This window comes from Phocoena sinus, chromosome 4 (assembly GCF_008692025.1).
Source record: "Phocoena sinus isolate mPhoSin1 chromosome 4, mPhoSin1.pri, whole genome shotgun sequence".
Taxonomy (NCBI): domain Eukaryota; kingdom Metazoa; phylum Chordata; class Mammalia; order Artiodactyla; family Phocoenidae; genus Phocoena; species Phocoena sinus.
The window spans coordinates 119443427-119462670 of NC_045766.1; the positions used below are offsets into that span (position 1 = coordinate 119443427).

The following is a 19244-nucleotide window of genomic DNA, read 5'->3' on the forward strand; positions in this document are numbered from 1 at the left end:
GAAGAGTTATTACCATTATACCTACTGCTAGTCACACACGCAGTGGGAGGATGCTCAGATTGTCTAGCCTGTCACTGACAAAAGGCAGATCAGCCCGAAGGTGGGAAGGCAAGGATGGATAGTTGGAGCACCTACTTCCTTCCTTAAACCCACAATAGGACAGGCTTCTACCTCTTGGAAAATTTTACCGGTTGTCCTATGTGCCTTAGTGAGTACTATGATAAACAGTGCTCCTTTCCCCACCCCCTCATGCCACCTACAGTCTGCCGTATTCAAATACCCAACATAGTGTATTACTGGCAACTGTACTAAGCCGATATACAGATGGGTTCAGCAACTTGCTTTTTCCACATTTTGAGAATCACTGCCTTAAAGAAAGACATACCAACATGTCTTTAGACAGCATATTTCTGCTTAGGAGATGTTTATGCCATTTAAAAATTTTTGTGTGAGCTAAGAGGATTAAGCAGTTGGTCAAAGCAGCTTAATCCAATAAAGGAATTATAAGGGCAAATTTCAATCAGCAAAGTGTTCAGAGATGATGTTAAAAGATAAATCTCAACCTCAAATAACCAAGGTAGCCACAGTAGAACTGAGTTCTTTTATTGATGGATGTATAAACTGCAAATGATTTGTCAAAAAGAAAACCTTTCTCAGTGAATTTTACTTTTTCATTATAATGATTGGGAAATTGGGGAAACACACCTACATAACAACTGTTTATTAGTAACAGGGTACAAAAAAATAACAATCCACACTCAATTCTGCTCTCAAACTTAGCTACCTGTTTTAACGAGAAAGGTCCAATAGAACTCTCTGTGAAGATGGACACATTCTCAATCTGTGCTATGTAATAGGATAGCCACTAGCTACATGTGGCTATTGAGCCTTTGAAATGTAGCTAGTATGACTGAGGAACTAAAGTTTTAACTTTAATTTTAATTAACTTAAATTTAAATAACCAAATTGTGGTTAGGTTACCATATGGGACAGGGCAGCTTGTCCATAGGTAACTGATGAAGTGAAAGGGTACTTGGAAAAAAATATGAATGGAAGCTATCCATGTTCAGGATACTAAGCTCACAGCAGCACAGAATATAAAAAGCTAAAATTGTTTTTCTAGCCCATTAAAATATATTTAGACTATAATTTTTAAGTGGCACAAAGAATTAAAAGTTATATTATAAAAAAATTTTAAGTCAATAATCCAGTTGACCCAAGTAACCCTCTACTTGTTCCATTTTTCTCCTAAATAAAACTTCCCTAAAAATAGTCAAGGTTAAAAATATACACATTACCTAAACAAAAGACAGTCTGGAAAAAAGGCTTTCATAGTAACACTGGATGAAAGAGGATAAACCATTAAGACAAAGGAAATTTATGGGTTCAAAAGCCAGAAATGTGATAGCCATATGCACTCTGCCCTTTATCTCCTGAACTGCGTGCCATCTGCCCAGTTAAGGTTTTGACTGATTTATTTTCTTACAAATAAGAAAAACAAAATGAAAAGCTGTCCTGCAGCTATTTATAAAACATCTGTTTTCCATCTCAACTTCTCTGCTTATATTTGAATCACTATTCCTGAAATTCTAGTTGACTATTCCCTATATAAATGCTTTATAGCAATATCTATTAATTAGAGATTTACTAGCAAGTGAATTTGAAGGCATTTATAATTCAATTATACTATAGGTAGTAAATGGTAAAAATTAAGGCTGATGGGAAACAATCACTACAATTCACCAACCATTTGATTAGAAAAACTAAAGATTAAAAAAAGGTGATAACTGATGAATCATACTGCAAAATATTAAAAAAAATATTGTGACTGTGTATTATAATTGAAGCATAGCAATTCTAGAGTAAAAAGAACTTTGATTAGAACAAAGGGTTTGGAGAACTAGTGTACAATAAAATCATTCCATGATGAAACAAAGTTTTAAAAATTATGGTCCAATGCAATGCAACCTTTTACAAAAATATCAGCGTAGTAGAATTTTACCTATTGACATGAAAAAGATATTTCTGATATATTAAAAGACTGGTTATAAATAGTATATATAGCCTGATTTCACTTTTTAAACACAATTTACCACGCACACATGCATACTCTATGCAGAAAATAATTTAGAAAAACAACATACCAAAATTATTACGAGATTATTGGTAGATAGGTGGGATTATAATCTTAAAATTCTTCTTGCTTCCTGTCTTTTGATTTTTCTGTAATAGGCATAGTTTGCTTTTTTAATGGAAAAAAAGACTATTATGGGAGAAAAAAAATCTTTTCTCATTTTAAATAGTGAAAATTTAAAACATTAAAAAAAAAATGCCCATAAGGGAACATTTCGGTTTGGGAAAGGAAATGGTGTTCCTTAGTCCGAGACAAATTAGGTTTTGTACTGTATGTTCCAATGAACTAAGTAAAACAAAAAATTTACAGCTGAAATGGTAAAGATACACATACCTAAAATATCCCAATATTCTGAATATTTTTTCAAATTGAGAATTCCCTTAGGCTAACAATGTATCTATCAAAGGATAACCTTCAAATGCAAGAAGTCCCTCCCCGCCAAAGTAAGATTATAACGACAGTATAGTTTTATCTGGCAATCCTTGTTGGAGACCTGGAAGACTTCAAAGGGAATGAGGGAAAAAGACACTGATACATGAACAGAATTCATACTGTTGAAAGAAACTGTGGGGAAAGGATTGGCTGGGCAGCTCCTACATGAAGGAAATTACGGCAGCTAGAGCAGAAAAATCTACTGAAAGCCAAATCATAAGAAGGTAAACTCAGGATAAAGTCAAACCTCCTCAATGTACATAAAACAATGAATTATTTTGGCAATGGAGGAATTGTTCAATATACAAACAAATCATAGTAATCTTTCCAGTAGAATTTCATCTTTTCAGATGAGATGAAAACAAAACCCTTCTATATTTCAATTTAAATCAACACGAACATTTGCATCACATACTATATTTACCAAAGAGCTCCTATATTCATCATCTTTCTGTGATCCTCGCAGCAGCACTGTGAACACAGGCACCATCACCTCTATTTAATACATGTACTCCAAAAGTTAAGCAGTTGCATACTTGGAGGAAAAAGTCAATGGTTCAAAACAGAGGGAACTAGATAAACAAAAGTGTGGAAGTGAGAATGAAATGGAGGAAAAGAGAGGAAGGGAGAGAGAGCGTGCACAAATGATTGGCTTGTAGAGTGCCTTTGGAAGGGTAATGAAAGATCAAGGTAGCCAGTTAAGCAGATACCTGGTCATGAAATGTCCTACGTGTCATGTTAGGGAGTTAACAGCCTAACCAGATGAAAATAGTAAGGAATCAAAGAGTTCTAAGAAAATGAACAGCATGCTCAGATTTGCATTTTAAAGACCTTTCTGGTGATACTGAGAGAGAACTAGGGGTGTGCGGTAGCGATGGGGAAAGGGGGATAAAGTCTATGAAACTGATTAAGTGGGTCTTGAAGTAGTATTGGTAAGAAGGAATAAAGGCCTGGTCAAAGGTATAGCAGTGGGAATGAAAAGTCAGGAACTTTTGGGGAGAATCAACAGGACTCGGGGACAGACTGCATGGAGAGGGTGGGTGGGAGGGAAGCAGTGAGGGAACAGCGGTGCTGCAAGGCCACAGGCCAATTTGCCTTTGAGAACTGAAAAGCCATCCCTGCCAGGGTGCATGGCTTGAAAAGCAGAGCTTAGGTAAGATTTCAGCCATAATTCCTCACTGCATCTACACAACTTTATGTGGACAGTCCTGAAGAAACTGGAACCATTCATTTGCTAAGGGCAGTTCTTCAAAGTTTGGTCCTGAAACCACCTGCATAAGAGTCAGCTGGGATTCTTATTAAAATGCAAATTCCTAGACTCAACTGTAGACCTACTGAAACAAAATATCTCAACTGCAGACCTACTGAAACAAAATTTCTGGGGTATAGGGCCTGGAATTCCATGTGAACCGAAGATGAAGGAAATAAAAATGCATGTGTATATGGAAATAAGGAGAGAAATTTAGTTTGAGAAACGTAAATTGAAGACGGCTGTAGAATATCTAAATGGAGAGGTCCAGCAGGTGGTTGGATATATATTGATAAGTCTGGTGCTTAAAAGACAGATTTGGCCTGTGATATGTTTGTGGAGTTCCATTAGCTTACAGAGGTACAGCTGAAGCCAGTGCAGTGAAAGAAATAGATGAGTGTGATATGAGAAAAAAAGAAAGACAAGGACAGAATTCAATGAAACACTAGTATTTCAGGGACCTGTAATAAGCAGTGACCCTAGGAAGAAAAAAGGGCAGAAATAAGAGGCCCGAGATATTTTATCACAGAACCCAGGGAGCTGTTTCAAAAAAGAGGGAAATGTTAAATGTCAGATTTTGAAAACGGCAGGAACATGAACCTATTTATTGTGTTGATAACTAGGAAGTCACTGATGAAAGCATAGGAAGTATGCCAGTTACAGGGGCACGGAAGATTAAGTTGGGAGGAGAGACAGAGGGAGACAATGAATGAACACTGCTCTTTCAAGAACTATGGCTTAAGGGAAAGAGAGGAAAGCTTTTTCCCTTGATTTTTTCTTTTTTTTAAACATGGGCGACATGAGCATTTCTGCCATTCTAATCATCTTTTTGGTCAATCTGCCAGGTTACGACGGAGAAGATAACTGTAGGTAGGCAGGATGATGTGTCAATATACGATAAAACAAATGAAGGAGAGGATAAATAAATGAATGAAGAGTGGGTGGTAGAAAAGAGAGACAGAATGTAAGAAGCATGAAATTAAATTGTTCTGTAATTAGTCTCTACCGAGAATTGTGATATTTTCTTTCTGCAGATACTTACGACTGCTATTTCATTTGGTTAGTAAATACACTGGTAATCTAAGGCTGAGTTTTATGGAGAACTGTCTGATTTACTATATAGGAATTATATTTTATTATATTGTATTTATTCTACTTTGTAGTAGAAATATAGCCAAAATGTTGATTGACATTGAATTGAAACTTGATTGTTGATATATTGAAATTATTCTGGTGAGATTTGGTTAAGATTATAAAAGATACTTTAATACTAAATAACAAATGTGCTCAGGGCAAATACTGCGAACAGTGTTAGTGAGGAAGTAGTAAGAATACAAAACCTTTAAAATCTTTCCCAACACTTAAAGATACTAAAGATCCTCTTTAATATTTGAAGATAAAAATATAGAAGTATGAATAAAAGAGGACTTCATGTTAATTTTTAAACAATTCCCCTCCAACAACACCAAACTTCAACATGTGAACTCTGTTTTCAAAACAGACTAGGGGGCTTCCCTGGTGGTGCAGTGGTTAAGAATCTGCCTGCCAACTCAGGGGACGTGGGTTCAGGCCCTGGTCCGGGAGGATCCCACATGCCGTGGAGCGACTGAGCCCATGAGCCATGGCTACTGAGCCTGCGCTCTAGAGCCCGCAAGCCACAACTAGAGAAAACTTGCACACAGCAACGAAGACCCAACGCAGCCAAAAATAAATAAATAAAAATTAAAAAAAAAAGACTAGGAATTATCATTCACTAAATTCATTGTAGATATTATTCCACCAGTTATCATGAGTTTTAGATATTAAAGATGTCATTTAAGTATACCTGTATAACACTTTAGAGGCTGGAAGGCGTTTTTACTGTCTATTAATTTTAATCTCCACATTATATAGGAAAAAAACACTAACTGAATTTTAAATAAGGTAATACATGGAAAAATGTATCAGCGATTGAATGTATTCTTAATAAAAGGCAAATAATCCTATATCGCCTTCCAATGTACCATATAACTTATTCTAATGTCTTTTCCGTCCTCTCTTGTAAGCTTCACAAGTTTATGTTTGTTTTGTTAACTGCCTTATCCTTAGCTACCAGAACAATTTCTGGCACACAGCAGTTGCTCAATTAATATTTACTTAATCAATGTGTATAAAAATTGCTATGAACATAGCTTTAACTCTGAGATTCAGATTTTGATGGGTACACGCAAACCATTATTTTGCCTTACTGTTTTACAGTTGCGACAGTAATGCCAAAAAGCTAACAGAAATAGATACACTAGTTTAAACTTTTTTGTAAATAAACAGACACTGTCCCCCTTTATTACAAACTATAAATCCAAGGCTCAGTGTTTAATGGGTTTATTCCCCTTATCTAAACCCTAATGTGTGCCAAACTGGATTAGAATAATTTAAATCCACTCTAACTAGAACTATAGTTGATAACATTTTGATAATTCTGCAATGTTACTTAGACACTTTGATTTCAATCATTTATACATTTTGCACGAAACACCTTATCTGAAATTCAGAATGTTAATATCCTTTATAATGTGGAGATTAAATTAAGATGCTGTAAAAGCACCTTTGAACATCTACAGTGCCTTATAAAGTTATGTTGTCTTACCACCTGTTTCTTCTCTCTCTTTCTGGAAAAGTGTTCCAGGCGACTACCGGGGCAGATGAGCAAAAGGGAGACAGCGTGCAATTCCAGGACTGGTGTTAATCTTTTCACTGTTGTTTGCACCGTCTGCCTCCACTTACTTAGAACCCTATTCCCTCTTCAGAGGAAGACTAATCAGGATAAGTATGTTAGCCTCTATTACTTGAATGGTTGGAAGGACAGAGAGCAGTGTTAGAAGAATTGCCTCATCACCAGCTGCCACCTGTATGATTCTGTAGCAAATGTCAGTGTGCAGCTCAACTTCCTTGTCCCTTCTAGGCAGGGACTAGCAAGACTGTCATGTGTGCGTCTCTTCTTCCTAGTTCTTTCCTCCTCTCTGATAATCATCAATCTAATCCAAGAGTTCTAAAATACCACATTTTCTTAACAGACTATTTAGATTATAATCTATATGGAGATTGCATCATCCCACTCTCTTAGGTCATGAGAAATGTCTATTTTTGGATATTCCACCAAATGTATATTAATCAAATAATATCATAGGTAGAAGTAACTTTTAAAAAGCAAGCATTTCTTGGGACCCAAATTTTGTTCCTTGCTTGAACATTCACATTTGTGTAATTCATCTGTAACTTTGCCTGAAAGTTACTTAATATCTCCTAGATTCTTAAGAGTTCATGTAATTTTTTTTGGAAGGAGAAATGATTTAGGCACTTGCACTTTTTGGAATCAGATACCTTAGGTTTGGACTTCCAAGCTGTGTGATTTTGGACTAGTTTCCCAGACTCTTTACTCATTTCCCTCATTCATCAAATTGGGATAAGCTAGCACCTAGCTCATATAGTTGTATTAAGAACGAAATGATGCATGTAACACAGAATACCTGACAAACTATACTATTATTTAGGTAAGTCACTTACCTAAAAGTGTAAATCCCTTAAGTATCTGACAGTTGGACTAGCTTCTCCCAACTAGAGAGTGATTATTTCACTTCTTCTAGAGTAGAGACAGAAACTTATCTTTGTCTTCTTTCTTCACAGGCATTATTTTGCATGCAACAGAAAAATTACTCTTTATTTCTGGGCAGCTAATTTCTCTTTATAAACTCTCTAGTAACAGTTATTCAAATTATTTCAACCATGAAAAGTGCATCCCTTTTCTGAGAATAGATATTAATATTTTTGACCTAAGTGTTAAAAGATTTTCAATCTAGATTTAATTTGTTTCCGTATAACTCATAAAACATTTCTTTTCATCTTTGTCAACACACTGGAAGGAATGAATTATGAATTTGAATCAGAATGTCATTTTTATCTATTTTAACAAATCCTTTATCATTATGATGTTTCTATTAATAAGATATTCTGGGTTGTATATTGTTTCTTTGTTTTCAACTTAAAATCACTGATTTAAAGAACATACTTTTATTATTACTAATTTAAAAAGTACTCTGGATCATCAAATACCTTGGGGGTCATCATTATGAGCAAACATCACTATGCTGAGGTGTTCTGAATAACAAGAGTTGTAGTGTGTAAATGAATGTAGAAACTCCCACTCTAAACACAGCTCTGTTTAAGACTTCTTGCTCTGTGTTTGGAGAAAAATACTATGTCTGTTTTCTACCTTCCTGATTGAAAAAGATAACCATATATCACTGTTAGTATTATTTGCTACATTTTTCTTTTGAATATGATACAAAGTTCTTCTATTAGTAAAATTTGTAAAACTTTTCGGAGACTCCAGAAAGGTCTCAGGCAATTCTGTGAAAGGGCAGAAAAATAGCAGAAGAGTTTCACTGTGGGCCAGTTTAAGGGAAAAATATAAAAAAAGACAGTTCTCTCAAGTCTCCTTTAGACTGATTCACTGATCAATCACATACTCATTCATAACTTCTTGCCAGTCCTTGTACTACTGTTGATTATATACTAGTAAATAAAAGACTCTAATCCACGTCTTTACGCAATTAGAAATGGGGGAGGGGTGGCGCATTAAACAAACACATAAGCAAATAGTTACAACAACAAATTATAGCAAGTGCCATGAAGGAAAGGGCGCTATGAAGACAAGCAGGTTGGGGCTGACAGCGGTGGCAGGGGCAGAGGAAGACCACTTTGAGAAGTGCCTTTCCAAGCGCCAGGGCAGGGAGGTTCTTTCTTGCGGCGCTGCCTTGCACGCATTTTCGCCAGGCATGTAAGTCCGTACCTTCTCCACAGTGCGCTTCCAACCCCAACACTTCTGATCGCAGGGGTGGAGGGGAATTCACTTATTTATTTACTCATTCATTTTGAAAGGAGATACACGTGGTACAGGAATAATAGTTTAACTTTAGACATGTAGTTGGAAGTACTTATGGGCTATACAAGTGAAGATGTCTACAAACTAGTTGCATATATAGATGTGTAGCTTGGGGGTGGGGAGAAAGAGGTAGGAGGAGATCTGCTACATGTCAGCGCATAAAAGGCCATGAAAGCCCAGACAGAGTGACGATGGAAGGTCTAGGACAGAGCATGCCAACATAAAAAACAACAACAACAAAAAAGACACTACAAAGATTATCAGGACTAATCAGAGGCATTAGGAAAACCAATAAGTGAATGCCATCAACATAGCAGGGCTGGTCTGCAATTTAAAACTTAAAATATGGCAAAGGTCAATATCCATTTCTCACAATGGTTACAACTACTCTGACACCAGAGACCTGATCTGAATCCCTTCTGTGTCAATTACTATCTATATGACTTTAGGGTAACTTTATTTGACCTCAGAACCTTCATTTTGCCACATATAATTGAGGATACTACTATTTATCTCTTAGTCCTGATGAGAGACCTCTATAAACATTAGCTGCAATAAATGCTCCATTATGCTTAAAAATCAGTTGGTAAAGTAAGGGTGTACAACCACCCTAGTCACTTCTACAAGCATTTTAGCCATATACTATATCACTAAATAGGAGCAAATAAATATTAATCATTTCCTATTTAAAACGTACATGGGCATATACCTGTAGCTGAACTGACAGAATAGTCACACACACAGTGGGAATTCCCTGGAGGTCCAGTGGTTAGGGCTCCGCGTTTCCACTGAAGGGGGCACAGGTCGATTCCTAGTCAGGGAACTAAGATCCCGCGTGCTGAGTGGCGTGCCCACCCCTACCCCCCAAAAAAAAACAAAGCCAGAAGTAACTTGCCTATGGTCTCACAGCTACTAAATGTGGATTCAAATCCAGAGAGTCAGGCTCTGGAGTGAGTGCCCCCACCAGGAGTTTTTGGACCTCAGTGGCACAGAATTAGGAACCTGTGCTCCTAATCACCATGCTACAATTGCTCTGCAGCTTCACTGTGAGTATCAAGAGCAAACAAATAAATCTGAGCGCCACTGCTTATACTGCCAAGTATTCTTGGAACAAATGGCAACAACTGGAGTTCAGCCTTTTGAATTAGATTCTGGCACAATAATTTCAAGATTAAGAAATAAAAATATAAAACTGCTCTTACTGGTAACATTTGAGAACCAGTATGACACAATAAACTTAGGTATCTCACCAAGAAAACCCAACTAGTAAGTGGCAGGGTCAAGATTCAAGGCCAGGTCTGAGCCCAAGGCCCACATGCTCAATCACTACAGCAGAAGTGGAGCAGTAGCAGATGTATCCAGCTGTAGAAAAGCAATCTTTCCTGTAAAGGTATGAGGAAGGTGGAATTACCACGTTAGTCTGTCATGAACAGAGGCTGAGAGAAAGCAGGAAGTAGTTTTCCTAAGTTTATAACATCTAACTTACCTATAATGAGCAGTAGCGTTAATCATCACATCTTATGTACCGAGATGGGTCAGAAACTTGAAAATTCTTATAAGCTTTTTGGCAACAAGTTCACATGAGATCTGGCTGCATGCCCATCCTCAGAATACAATGCCTCATTCTCTAAAAATCCCTTCCAGTTCAAACTCCTGAGTTAGAAGAATCACCAGAGCATTACTTGTTGGTCTTAGTTATAGCTCAAATAGTTTGTCTTCAATGTGGTAACCTTTAATTACTAGAAAGGCCTCTCTATGGCCGATTTTGCTAGGTGCATACTCAATGTCCTTTGTCCCTTTCTTTGGAAAACACTGATTTTATTTGGAGCAGCTTCTCTTGAAAGGGGAGTGGAATGTATAAGAAATTGTTAGGTGGGACTTTAGGAAAAGCTCCTTTTTAGATACAGGAGAGAATGCTAACATGTATCTTTTGTCAGATGTCCTTTCTTTTCTGTCTGAGAATAAGGAAGCAATGGCTGGAGTTCTAGCATCCACCCTGGCTCATGAGATGACTGACGATGGCAAATATGTGTTAAGGAAAGTGGATTAGAAAAACAGAAGCAGCTTGAGTCTTTCTGATCATGGAGCTACCATACCAACTCCAGACTCAACTTCTTTTAATATGAGACATATAAATATCCCTTCCATTTTATTTCATCATTATTATTTGGATTTTCTATTACATAGAGCCAGACCTAACTCCTAATGGAATATACCATTCCAACTGAAATTCATGTACGATCTCAATTTTAAATTCATCCTAGACTTTAAAATTAGACAGCTTAAAGTTAAAAGGAGAAAAAATTGGGGGTAACTAAAAAGAGGCCACCATTACTAGGACTGGGATAAGAATCTGGAACCTGGCTCCTCAGATATGGGTTGTTAGTTAAGTCACAAGTCTTTACCAGATGTTGTTAGCCTAGTTTTATTTTTAAAAAATATTCTATAATTTAAAGTTATCATCAATTAAACCTACATTTCACTTCTACCCTCCCTACTCCTGTCCAAATAATGAGATTTTACTATCAGAGCCATTTAAAAAGTGTTCAAATTTATTTAAAGTAGAATTAAAAGGCAGTTAAAGAAAAAATAAACCTTTCATCTGTATTTCTAAGTATATCAAAGATAGCCAAGCTAAAGTTCAAAAGGCATATTAGGCTTTATATTTAAAAGTGCTCTTTTAGTTAATAGCAAGGCATGATGTTTGTCATTACGGGAAACAAGAGAAAGAGGTTAATGCCAGATTGAATTAGCAATATACAGTCTCCTTATCACAAGTAAAGTGGTGGGCTTTTACTTAAGTGGAAAGATGCTGATGTGCCAGAAGCAAGTCAAAGGAAGAGCTGTTGACAGGCTTTAAGTAGTTAATAATCAATCTTGACTTCCAAGCTAAGTCAAGATTTAATATTGAGATTCAAACTGCTTCCTGACTACTGACCATGTGAACCATGTTTTGGTCAAAGACACAGAGAATCAAGGAAGAATGAGATTAAAAGTGAGCATTGGGTTCACCAGTGCCTTAACCAAGTGAAAACACCTATAGACTTCTCTTGCTGGAAAGATTACTAAGGATCTGCATTAGGGTCTGTTTCTAGAACAGTTCCTGGGCAGTTCAACAAATTAGAGGAGAATGAAGTCTGAGATGGATTTTACAGTCCAAGATGGACTAGTAGGCATTAAAAATGCTTACTAATCAACTAGCAAGATCAACTCACACTGAAAACTTTGGCATAAGAGGAATTGATCTTGTCTTATAAAAAAGTTTCTCTCGGGCTTCCCTGGTGGTGCAGTGGTTGAGAGTCCGCCTGCCGATGCAGGGGACACGGGTTTGTGCCCCGGTCTGGGAGGATCCCACATGCCGCGGAGCGGTTGGGCCCGTGAGCCATGGCCGCTGAGCCTGCGCGTCCGGAGCCTGTGCTCCGCAACGGGAGAGGCCACAACAGTGAGAGGCCCGTGTACAGGAAAAAAAAAAAAAAAAAAGTTTCTCTCTATAGAATAGAAAGGAAGTCAATTATTAGAGGAAGGTACAAATATTAATTATTTGCACAGTATTTTGGTACAAAATGAGAACTGACAGTATGAAGTAATAGACTGGAGCCCTGGATCTCTCTCCCATCCCCCAGCTGTAGTTTCATTTCTGACTTTCTTATATTACAGTTGAGTTTCATTACTGGCTCCTGACCACTCTGGGCTACCTTCCTCCCAGACTTAATAGCCTAGGTAACAGTAGTCGGTAAATAACTTTAGAGATTTTAGCACCATGAACCATGAGGCATATTAATGTATTTGATCATACATGCATATAGCGTCTTAGTGTCAAGGACAGGCCATCAGTATTAAGAAGTTTAAGCATCTATCTCCTAATCCTAGAAGTGGACAAGTAATTCTAATGGTGAATTATAAGTGCCCCACCCCATCAATCTCCTTAAAGTGCATTTATTTGGTCCTTGAAGTATATCACCTATGGGTTGAAAGTATATGAAATGTAGGTACTCGTTTACTTTTAAGTACTGTAAAGTCACAGAAAAAAAGGCAACTTAGAGCCAAGCTCAGAATATGAAATCTCTCCTACAAGGTTAGACTGTCTTTTGTTATTTCTTTCTTTCATCTTAATTTTATAAATACATGCATGAGCACATTTTAAAAAATTTGATTAGACTAGTTTTGATTTGACATAAGCAACACTTGATTAGCACAGTTTTGATTTGACATAAGCAACACTTGATTAGCACAGTTTTGATTTGACATAAGTAACAATCCAAAAGGTGTAAAATATTTTTGTTTACTACAAACCTGTGGACTCAAAACTACCCTAAAAATTCCAAGAAAATTTTTATCTAGCCTCTTAGCTGAAAAAAGAATAGAAGGCTTTAGAGCAAACTCAGCAATTAGAAAGCTAAGAAACCAAGTAACAGCAACATTGCCATACTACAAAAAAGTTATACCAAAAATAGTAAAGTTAAATGTCATATTTTTTTAAAGTCCCTCTTATCTATTTATTGATTGGCACTGTGCTGAGAATTTGGTAGGGGAAAGAAAACTTCAAAAACATTTAAAAAGGTTTACTGGCATAGACAAAGAATAGACTTTGTTATTTTTCAGGTATGTGATTACTTTATTATCACTTTTTACCATTGATTTTTAAAAAACCTGTATACTGGGCTTCCCTGGTGGTGCAGTGGTTGAGAGTCCGCCTGCCGATGCAGGGTACACAGGTTCGTGCCCCAGTCCGGGAAGATCCCACATACTGCGGAGCGGCTAGGCCCATGAGCCATGGACGCTAAGCCTGCGCGTCCGGAGCCTGTGCTCCGCAACAGGAGAGGCCACAAGAGTGAGAGGCCCGCGTACCGCAAAAAAAAAAAAAAAAAAAAAAAAAAAAAAAAACACCTGTATACTGATATAAAAATAGAAATTTTGAGGAATTCAGGGTTCTCATTTCCCTCTTTTTTCCTTAAAATTCCTAATACTTAGAAAAAAATCTCATGATATTAAAATGGTTATATGCACAAGCTCATCACTGTAGTAAATATAAAATGTATTGTATCTGTGAGATCTAGGAATTGACTTCAGATAAACTGAGAAGAAAATTCTAAAATAATTTTTCTTATGAAGATTTAATTGGCATTTAAAAATATAAAACCTTGAGTGTACATAGAATATAGAGTTCTAATACAAATTGAGAATAATTTTCGTCTTTTAAGTTAAAGACAACTCTTATTTCAACACATAGGGCTTATGACAAGCTTATATATTGAGATAAATATTATCAGAGATGAAATATTTATAAGATGGTACCTGAGGAATACTTGTATATTCTCTATACAATGATGAAGAACCAATTAAAAGCATTAAAAACAGGCTAGAAAAGCAAATATGAAAGTTTACATTTCTGTAGATAAATCCTATCACAGCATGAACAGCACTAATGATTTAGCAGGAAGCACTGATAAGGAAAAGTTGGCTGACCGAATATCAAGGAGCGCAATTAGGACTCAGGAAAACAGGTTTCTAATATTAGCCCCATCAACTAAAATAACTACTGACAGTAGATCAATGGAATTAAAATCACATATACTAGAACTAGATTGGCAGGCTTCAAAGCCCAGCACTGTCATTCACTGCTGGGCAACTTCAAAGTGCATTTTTTAGGTCTTGAAGGTTAGACTCCATCAACTTTAAAATGGATAATAGTAGCCATCCCAGAGCTATTTTGAGCTGAAATAGATAATCCATGTAAGGTGCTTAGTACAATGCCTGGCACATAACAACAGCTTGCCATCACTGCTAGAGCAACCTTGAACAGTCCAACTACCTGGTTGCCAGTTTTCCTCAATGTAAATACAGGTTTGGCTGAGTCATTTCTAATGCCTTTGCCCATCTAAAACTAAAATCTACAATGTAAAAGAATGTATAGGGCCAACTCTATTTCTAAAGAACATTCATTAATATCTTTCACTCTAGCATGATTAAGGACATGGTAATTTAAATGCTACAGAAGAATCATGTTTTTTAAGTCATCCCTTTGAAATTAGTTATAATGCTACATTTACTAAAGCCAAAGTTTTATGCGTTCTATGCAACCCACAGGAAATCTATGATCTTCCATCGATTATCATGTTTAGCAACTACAGTTCTGAGTACAATGGCAAAACTGTCAAAACCAATATGATCTTAAACGGAAAATGAATGTCATATAATTAACTCTACATGTTTTTAGTAGCCTACTTATGGTTATAATTTTGACTTTTACTGCAGAGTATCTATATATATTAATTTGGCGCCTACAACAATTTCTGAAAAACAAGTCTCAATAGGAATCTCAAGGTACATAATCCTATTTTTTTAATGGCAAGAACATTTGATATTTCCTATTTAATAAATAGAACAAGTAGAGACAATACAAATTAATCTAAAGATCTAACAAAATCTCTCTACTGAAATGTTACAATTCAAAATTCAAATGGCAGGCCAACTTTTTTTATTGCTAGAATATTAAGATTCTTTTTTAGTGTGACTCAAATATTAAAAAAAAAATCAGAATTTATCATGGTAACATCAAGATTAAGAAAACATATCCCACATGTTTCTCAGGGACAAACTACTGATACCCACAGACACATTAATTGTGCACCAACCCAAATACTTTAATAGAGATTTTTTTTTTAAGTATTTGGAGAACTCTTTTTCGTATACTCTTAGAGATACTACTGAGAAATTTTAAAAGCCTTTTTAGTTTAAAGGTGTGTGTGATCACTGAAAAGAGGTTATCTAAAAATTTTAAAATGTGTTGCAGATAATAAGATAGCACTGGGGAAAAAAGTTATAGCTCACCTCAATTAGGTACTAGCACGGTAGGCCAAAAGAATAAAATTACATTCGCCTATCAATGTAAATGTTTGGTTATGTTTTTTTCTTAATATTAAAACAAAACAAAACACACACACACGTGTGTTAAAATCTGACAACTTAAGCTCTCAAACCAGCAAAGTTTACTAGTCAATACTCATTCCTCATTTTTATATTAGTAAAAATGGGATTAATGCTGTGGGAGTTAAAAAAAAAAAAGTTTCTCTTAAATTCATAGCTGTGCTACCTTGTTTCATTTCCAGAAACCCTTATCTTTAACAGATCTCCACTTCATACTTGACACAATTTACAATCATTCAAGAAATTTTAGTTTTACCTTGTAACTAGTTCAGCATAAAATAGTTCTGTAAAGTTCACGCCATAAAATTAATTACACTGTGTCCTTACCATCAATATTTAGCTCAAAACAAACGTGGCAGAAGGAGAGTGTTTCTTTGTCTGTTCCCAGTTTACAAACGCTGCAGATGTTGTCATCATTCAAATCAATGCTTACAAACTGCTCCTCTTCGTTCATAGTGCCCCTGTTAAGAAACAGAAAAAGAAAGTTACACAATTTCAAGAACTTGCCATTAACGGCAATATTAGGAACTTCTAGGAAGACAGAAGGATGCTGTTCAGGTTATCTAAAGCAACAGCCCCATCAAACAAGCACTGCCATACTTGTACTTCAATATTATACTTTTATTGTGCAAAGACACAAAGCTAGTAAAACTTAAAGCCTAGCCGTAAGTGACACTACGCCTAAGCGCCTTTTTCGGTCTTGTGTTTTATTTAGTTGAGGGGGTCTGACGGAAAGCAGTTTTCGGGTATTCTAGCCCACCCCCATCCGAGTAGGTGAAGGATCTTAGCAGCGACGCCTATTCAGCTACCGGGGTCAACCTACTTAACGCTGTTAAAGGTAGGACGAACGATCTGTTCGGGACACTGCTTTGCTAACTTCATTGTGGGAACCTCAGATGCGTTTCGCTAGCTCGGCGTAGTGAGGTTTCCTATTCGAGATCCGGGGCAGGAAAATGCACATGGAAAAGTGAACACTAGGGAGGGGGCCCGGCCGCTTACAAAGCATCCTCACGGAAGGTCGGGCAGCGGCTCCGCTGTGCGGCCCGGGCACGGCCGGAGGCGGGGTGGCCAAGCAAGGCTAGGGGTCCCGGAGCCCAGCCGGCGGGAGCGCCACGTCCCCTCGCCCCGGGCTTCCTCCCACCCAGGAAGAAGGCGTTCGAGGGACACGGCAGCTGGTCCATCTGGACTCAGCGCCTCTGGGAGCCGGGTCCCCGGCGTTGGGGGCGCGCGCTTGCCCCTCAGGGTGCCGCGAACCCGTGTCATTCTCTCCGACCGTCCGTCGGGGCAGCCCGCGCGGAGCAGCGCCAGGGGCCGCGGGGCTTAGAGTGCGAAGGCGGCTGGACCGAGGGGGCGGGGACCGGGGCGCAGGCAGTCGGGGGCAGGGGAGCTGGGGCTTTACCGTCCGGTTTCGCGCGCCGCCGCCGCCGATCCGCGCGGCCCAGGCTCCTCCACTATTGTTTCCGGCCGCAGCGGAGAAGGCTGCCGTGCGCCGGCCCCGCCCCCTCCCGCCGGTGCCATCCCTCGGAGGCTCTGGGGGGGATGGGGGACGGCGCGGCTAATAGCGAAGCCGCGCGCTCTCTCGGCGGCCGCGGGCACCGCCGCTCCCCTGCTGCACCGACGCCGCGGCCTCAACTCGGATTTTCTCTTGATTCCGCGCCTCTTGGCCGGTGTCTCTTACCGTTCTGTGGAAGGTAGCTCCTCGCACGCCCCCTCCTCTAGGCAAGTAGATAGAGGAGTCCGTTACCACCTCCCCCTTCAGGGTAGTGGAAACTACTGCCCCCGGACGGGGGCCGCAGGGGCGGGGGCAGAAAAGTGACGAGTGGATGGGTGAGAGGGCCAGAGATGCGTGGGTGGAACTTCGTGTGAAATCGGTAGACTGAAGCAAAATAGTATCATTTGATCTTTGAGTTAGGTGCCAGTTGAAGTATTTAATGAGGGAAAAGTTCGTTTTCAAGTTTCATAATTTAGAGATAATCTTAAATACAGAAGCTTATTTTTTACAGATTGTCTTAGAAATGGGGCGCCCCTCCCCTGTAATATGGCGCATTCCTTACACGCCCACGAGGATAATCCCGGAGCCCCACCTCTTACTTTAGGTCCTGCCTCTTTAAAAAGCTGATCTCTTTTTGCCCACTTTGCTTGACATTTTAAGCCATTTTTTAAAGGTTGTAATTCATGTAACACTTTCACTTACATTTTCTATTGTAATCCTCAAAACAGCCAAAGAAGAGAAACGAAAAGAGTTTTCTTCTTTTGCATCCTAAAAATGACTAACCCAGATTATCTATTGGTTAGAAACAGAGCTGGGACTTGAACCCAAGGCTGCTGACGTAAAATCGCTGCTATTTTCCAGAGCATCATAAGCAGCTGTCCTGGTTACACCAACAAAGAGAAAGGGGACTAGGTTGTCAGTCTACATGTAACCGGTGGTAGGAATGGATTCCATAGATCTTGGGAACTTCTAGACCAAATTGACACTTGATATAAACCATCAGTGCCCCAGAAAAGTGGTCTGTGTTTTTGCTACTTGAAGTGTAGGAGATGAACCAGCAACATTGGCCTCACCTGCCTGGTATCTTGTTAGAAACGTAGACTATCGAGTCTCACCCAAGACTTCCTGAATCAGAACCTGTATTTTAACAAGACCCCCCAGGTGATTCCTATGCAGATGAAAGTTTGAGAAGCACTAATTGAAATAGAAAAATCTATGCGTTTTCTACTTGAATTACACATTCTAAGTAAATATGACTAAAGTGTCTTACATCTTGGATTCTACCCATCTTTTCAGTGAAAGTGCTTTCTAAAATCACTAACAAGGGACTTCCCTGGTGGTCCAGTGGGTAAGACTCTGCTCCTAAAGCAGGGGCCTGGGTTCGATCTCTGGTCAGGGAACTAGATCCCACATGCATGCCACAATGAAGATCCTGTCTGTGTGCTGCGGCTTAACGATTTTCTTGTATCGAACAAGTTCTTTTCATTTCTCAGGGTTATCTCTCTTTCTGTGGCATTTTGCCTTTTTAACTCTCAAACCTTTCACCTTGTTTTTTATTTTTAAATTATTTTTAAAAGGTTACACATTGGGGTTTAACTTACAGAAAAAATTTTTTCCCGTTTTAAAAGTACAGTTGCTGAGTCCACCACCCCAATTAAGATACAGAACATTTCCACGACCCCAGAATTCCCTATGCCCCTTCTCAGTCAAGCCTCCCACCAACATCTGATCTAATTTATGTCACTAAAGACAAGTTTTACCTGCTCTAGGACTTTATGTACATGGGAATAAATGGTATGTATTATTTTGTGATTGCTCTCATTCAGCATGTTTTTGAGATTCACAATGATGTTTTGTAATAGTAGTTCCTTTTTTTTTTTTTTTTTTTTTATGCGTTACGCGGGCCTCTCACTGTTGTGGCCTCTCCCGTTGCGGAGGACAGGCTCCGGACGCGCAGGCTCAGCGGCCATGGCTCACGGGCCCAGCCGCTCCGCGGCACGCGGGATCCTCCCAGACCGGGGCACGAACCCGTGTCCCCTGCATCGGCAGGCGGACTCTCAACCACTGCGCCACCAGGGAAGCCCAATAG

At 38.6% G+C, this 19244-nt stretch overlaps 1 protein-coding gene across 2 annotated transcripts in view; it reads right to left on the reverse strand.

Moving 5' to 3' along the window:
• Window positions 1-17425, reverse strand: part of C4H21orf91 (chromosome 4 C21orf91 homolog) — a 30400-nt gene extending 12975 nt beyond the window's left edge. The window contains exons 1-2 of one of the 2 annotated variants that reach the window (XM_032631236.1): window positions 17342-17425; window positions 15991-16124 (exon numbers count right to left, since the gene is read on the reverse strand). In XM_032631236.1, the coding sequence (XP_032487127.1) occupies window positions 15991-16117 (127 nt within the window). In that variant the 5' untranslated portion in view covers window positions 16118-16124; window positions 17342-17425. Of the gene's footprint in view, window positions 1-15990; window positions 16125-17062; window positions 17149-17341 lie in introns of those variants that run through there. The other variant, XM_032631235.1, reaches the window with a different exon arrangement.
• Between the last annotated feature and the right edge of the window lie 1819 nt (window positions 17426-19244).